Below are 6,000 nucleotides of genomic sequence, written 5' to 3'. Positions count from 1 at the left end.
TATTTCTTTTGTTCTTATTTACATAGAAATAACTGTCTGGAAGTTATGTTTTCAAAATGGCAGAAGTACTTACTAAAGTCAGATATCGTTTCTGACTTTCATTTCAGCTCTTTACCTGCCTTCAACAGGATGACATACCAATGGTTTGTGTCAAGTACACATTATTTGACTTTCTCTGAAGGTTAATTGTTTTCCAATATTTTCATATTCCATGCATCACTGTTAATGGAAGAAAAACACTGATGGGGGCACCACAGCATATTTTGCAGGTTAGTTCTCTTAATTTCTGCTTTTATTGTAACTTGTTATCTTGTTTGTTAGCTAATTTGAGAAATGACGTGTAACATTTTTGCCATCACATTTCTTAGCACATTTTGTCAAAGATCTATTACACAATGAAGTAAGCAGAATGGTAGCCATAAAAAGAAATCACAACTCTATTTCACAGAACATAGCTTACAGATTATTTTCAAGTAATAACTGCTTATAATAACTTGCTTAAAAATATAGTATACCAGGTAGGACATGGCTTTTGACAAAACTCTTAAGAAGGAGCTTTTAAGAGGCCTCATTATGAATGATCAAAGTGAAAACCAATAGCCAGCATAACCTATTTGCTGAGATTTGACAAAATGGCTGTTTTAAAAGCAAACCCTTTAGAAGAAAGTAGAGAACCTGCCATAAGGATGGTTAGCATTCATTTAGTGCTCACTCCCCACTGATCTGGCTATGTAATGAAGGAAGTCCTGAAGTCCTAACTTCATTTACAAAATTACTGCAGCAAGTGTGTCATGACATGATAGTGCTCCAAATGATGACAACATTTGTGCATGCCTGTTTAGATAGGACCTGAACAGTGTTGTAACCAGGTTACTGAACTTCCCCCAACTGAGATTCTTTCTGAAGTCATAGTAATGCTAAATTAATTGGTTATAACAGCTCACAGTTTCATCTGTGAAGAAAGCAGTGGGTGTGCTAGAGATTAATGGGGACAACGGAGGGAGCACTAACCATTCCATTTCCATTGCCTGGTTCATTAAATGCTCTTGATTACAAAGTGGTAAGAAATGATGGCTCGAGCCCCCATGGCTATATGCATCCTGGAAACAGGCAAGATGAAACTACAGTACAGAGAAGGAATGACTAAGGTTACAACACAACTTGCTGGCAAGAATTTTGCTACTGCAGCTGGGCTATATAACAACAGGTTTTGTATTCTTTTCCTTCATAATTTGACTTTCCCACCTGCCCCTAAAATAAAACTTGGCAACACAAAGAAAACAGTTAATTACCTCCTCCCCATTGCTACTTCACTGCTGTTACTTCTGGTGGTGGTTTTGCTCCCATGTTTTCAGAAGATCGGTTGCCAGCTGTGAGATGTGCTGCCAGGCAAACTTAATGTGGGTGGATTCCACTGTGCGGGAACAAATAGCAAAACGGAGCACAAACTTCTCTCGCAGGTGGCATGGGACCAGATGAATCTTCTTGGCCTCATTTATGCTTTTAAGAAGTGCCTTATTTAGTTCATTTGAGCCCTGAAATCATTGTAATTCAACAGATACGGTGATGAATTTCAGAGCAAGTTTGGAATATGTAAATCCCACCAAGCAGGCAAGCCCAAGTACCACCAGTAAACATGCAGCCACTTTCTCATCTCTCAGTGCTTTGCCATCAAAGGATTACAAAAAGATGATGGCACAAGAGATAATTTTTCAGCCACAAAGAGATTTATGGATTAACTGGGGTTTAGAAGCAGTGTTCACACTGGGGCATTTGTGATAGCTGACTGCTTTTTTGTGACCTAAGGTTGTGAGCTCTCTAGCTTCATATAAAAGCATTTATTATTGCATCAATTTCATTACACTTTTCTTAGATCTAATCAAACAAATATGGGAGGAAGTTTTGCAATGAACATTTGTAAAACAAACCTTCCAGTTTTCACTTCAGCATGGGTACTGTGAGTCTTTTGAATATGAAGATGGATATCTTATCCTTAGTTGAGAAATAGTTAAGGTAATGTATCCCTGGCATAAATAAATTTCATACTATCAGTACAAGCCCTAAAAAAGTATTTGCCTCAAGTTCTATAGGAAGTGTCTGCCACAGAATCCTATATGGAGTGGGATTTTTGGGCAATTTTAGAAATGTAGTAAACTGACCCTCCCACTGGAAGTAAACAGTCTTCTACATTCCAGGAAACAAAGATATAAATGTTAAATATCTTGCAGAAGGTCAGAGGGACTCTACATGCATGCAGTATTGAATTTTATCTCCTTCTAGTGTACTTCATTCTCCTTGTGCTCAAATAGTGAATGTGAGGATTTCCCTTAAAGCAGCTGTACGCTCTTAATATCAACTCTCAAAAGAAATAGGATTGCACAGAGGAGTACTGCTTCTTTTTCAGGTTCAGCTAATGTTAAATCAATGGTTTTCCTAGTTCATTTCCATCAGCATTTGAGAATAAAATGGAAGATGTCACCAGGTTTTCAAAAACAGTAGTAAATTCCTTTAAATGAAAACAGTGAAAAAAGGGATCCCCAAAATCTTGTAATTTTTGCCTAATTTAGCAACACAGGATGAAGTGCTAGATGCATATCTTTGACAGTCTTTGTTACCCAAATTAAAAGAGCCCATCTGTCTAACTTTTGTATCAGCAGACCGAGAGATGGCTTCAGCTTTGCTGGGCAGTTTGCCATAATAGCTTAGGATATACCACACTGATCTTGAGTGCTATAATCTTATTCTTTGGGGAACTATCTTGGCTATTGTACAGCCTTTACTCTTTCTATTACACTGCTGGTAACACAGAATTGCAAGAGATGCTAGGACCATCTGCGCTTTTACCGCAGCGTCCTCTTACTGAACACTGACTGTGGTAAAAGAGTCACAAATGGACAAATCTGTCTGTTCAGCAGGGGTTTTGTTACTGCAGCAGCATAGGTCTTCTTGAAAACATCCATATCGGAAAACATGTTCTCTCAAACCTGCACAGTTGTGACTTGCCTGCTTAGCCTTTTCCATATGAAAATGAAGCATAAGGGAGAGACAGTTTCCCAGTGGCACTGAGGATAAATGTGTTATTCTCATGGTTTTGGATCATACTAGAGTTGGAGCTGAACCCAAGTCAAAACCTTATTCTGACTTAGTGCAAGTTGTTAGAGAATTTGGATGACAGCCTGAAATTCATGGCTTAGCCTTAGTCTTGTAGGACATATTTATGAAACTTGACTGCTCCTAACTAAGAAAGGACCAGCTTTGGTGCCTTGCAAGTCCCCACCTGTTATGGGTCAGTCACTGGTGACAATGATATACTGCTTTCTTATCAAAGGTAATCCATCATTAAAATTATGATCCTTGCCTTTAATATGAAATGCATAGCACTAACTTTTAGGCAATACAAACGGTTATATGATGTTAAGTTAATGCCCTTGGCAGGGGTGATGGGAGGGAGGAGAAAGATTTATCTATCTATCTTCTGTTCTACTCTCACAGCTGCACGTAGGGCTGCTGTGACACTCAGGTGTCATGTCAAATTGAAGTTAGTAGAGCCTAATCCTCTCCCAGAGCTTTGAGAAGCCAGCAGCCAGCTGTGATTGAGTCTGTCAGCTTCAATAAGACAGTATTCTCACCCCCTTGGAGAAATGACTAGCTTGAGTTGTATTCATCTGCAGACATGACAAGGAAACCAAAAATTAACCCTTTGGCATGATACATTGATGAAATAGTTATAATATGAAAGTCATAAATTATTAGTCCATCTGCTCAACAGTGTGAAAGGCAAAAAATTAAAAGTTACAGCTAAGCAAAAAAAATAAAAAGGATTTCTCAAGAGCAAAGAAAGGAAAAGTATTTCATACTTACATATCTGTGCAGCATTAAAGTTTAAGTCCCCTGTCCCATAGTCCTACTGTAACTACATAAAAGTTACAAGTATCCTACTTCTAAGATGCATTTTAATACGGATTACTGAAATCTCAGGAAGATTTTTGAAAGAGTGATTTATAAAGCAAATAAAGTTGCAAAGATAACTATAAAATGCTCTTCATTTAAAAGCATTTTAGTTTTGTTTTCTTTTTTTGGACAGGGAAGGCAAGCAATGAAAACCCTGCTGTTTCAACATTGGTTTTCAGGAGAGTCACGCCTTTATTCTACAACTTGTCCAAAAGTTTCTTAGCTAGGTGTCCAATATTTACATCCTATTTTAAAATTGTCTTTCCCTGTAGATCTGATTTCTTCATCTGCATCATCAGGGACAGGAGAACAGATGTACGTGAACCACTGGTCTGATCAAAAGTGACAATTCCTGTGTTGCTATGCTCTATTTCACCAGGACTGTTCCTTTAAAGTAAATGTAGAGCACTGACTAACAGCTGTCTCTGGATCTGCAAAACTAGTGTTTGCTTGTTCCATGTGAGAGAGCAGACTACAACCAACATCTTGTTATTGAGCAATAAAAGCCACAGAACCTATTCCTCAAAGTCTTTTAAAAGTTCTTGTTAGGAAAGAAATTATATTCATGTTTCCGCTTACTGGAAATACTCCACATTCTGTAATGTGTCTGATCCCCTAGCAACAGATCTTTTTTTCATTTATTTTAAACAACATAAATTCACACAAAACCATTTTCCTATTCCAGATGAATTCACCATTACTTTATTGTTAAAGATTCATTAACTCCTTCAGCCAATTGCATGAAACTCAAGTAACTGCGGCAACTGAATGACTGAGATAATAATCTGTGAAAAGTAGTAATACCACTCTACCCAGAAGGGGCCAAGGTATGCTTGTGAGCTTTGAGAAAAGCTGAAATTTCATTTAGGTATCATGTGAACTATAAAACACCAGTGCTGTTATTATTATTGCTAGGTGTTCATATTCAGTGTCACAATCCAGCCCTTACAGAGACTTTAGTTGCAAGCTCCTCTACTCAATGAGTTCGTTACCTAAAACAAGATATTGATCCCCATTTAATGTCTGATTAAACAAGTGAACCCTCCCAACTACTGCAGCTCTTATGCTCTGAGTGCAGGGTGAGTTTTCTAGCTTCTGTTGGGCAAGGACTCTACGTTAATGAGCTTGGCACTTAAAGATACTTTGGGGAATGAAAGGCCAAGAGGGGCAAAAGGGTCATGTTCAGCAAAAAAAAAACCAACAGACTAGGGCCGAGGGTAGTTGGGAAGCTGGCTTCCTAACCTGTTCTTACTCACATCTTGCTCCAATTTGCCCAGTCTGACTGTAGGATTTTATAAATTAAAATGTATTCTTTAAAGAAAACAAAAAAGTGTTTACTACTCTAATCTTCATCCATTATGGTAATTATATATAAATACACACAATTGTATATTAAATATACACACATATAAAATTAACTTGACAAGAAACATCTAATACATGCACATACACTCAAACATCATATACAAATGTCTAGGGAAATATATTAAAACAAACATCTTCATCAGAGCCCATCAAGCATAGAATATAATAGTAATTTTGTATGACTGGGTAGACCATTTGTTTGCCTTAACTATATATTTCCATACCCTAATACGCTTGAATTTCTCTTAAGCTTTTGATCAATTTTTAACAAAATTGTCTTAAGCTTCTTTCTTTAATCAGCTTTGATCTACATGAACTCCCTTTGCTTTCCCTAAAAAATAATTAAGTATATTAACTACAAAGACTATATGGAATTGCAGGTTATTGTATTGCTATAAAACGTGACAGAAGAAATATGAGGTCTTAGCTGCCTTACCTTCAGCCGAAAACAGACGAGTCCCAAGACAACCTCAGCGCAGATCTCAAATCTTTCATCCTGAAGGACTAAATGTTCAAATTGATGTGACAGCCAGACATGCTGAGAAGAGAAAGACAATATCTACATTGTATAAATTTGATTCATCAAGAGAAAAGATATGCTAAATTGTTTCCATCCCTAAATTCTGTTCTCTGTTCCCTCTTCTGATACGTGGTAATATTCACATATCACCATCTGTTTATGTT

General features: G+C 37.2%; 1 protein-coding gene across 1 annotated transcript in view; it reads right to left on the bottom strand.

Moving 5' to 3' along the window:
• Window positions 1-1,319: 1,319 nt before the first annotated feature.
• Window positions 1,320-6,000, bottom strand: part of DDC (dopa decarboxylase) — a 47,154-nt gene continuing 42,473 nt past the window's right edge. The window contains exons 12-13 of the mRNA XM_009819569.2: window positions 5,753-5,854; window positions 1,320-1,535 (exon numbers count right to left, since the gene is read on the bottom strand). Coding sequence (XP_009817871.2) covers window positions 1,320-1,535; window positions 5,753-5,854 — 318 coding nt within the window. The remainder of the gene's footprint in view (window positions 1,536-5,752; window positions 5,855-6,000) is intronic.

Source organism: Gavia stellata, chromosome 3, assembly GCF_030936135.1.
Source record: "Gavia stellata isolate bGavSte3 chromosome 3, bGavSte3.hap2, whole genome shotgun sequence".
Lineage (NCBI taxonomy): Eukaryota > Metazoa > Chordata > Aves > Gaviiformes > Gaviidae > Gavia > Gavia stellata.
This window is presented reverse-complemented; position numbering and strand designations above follow the sequence as displayed.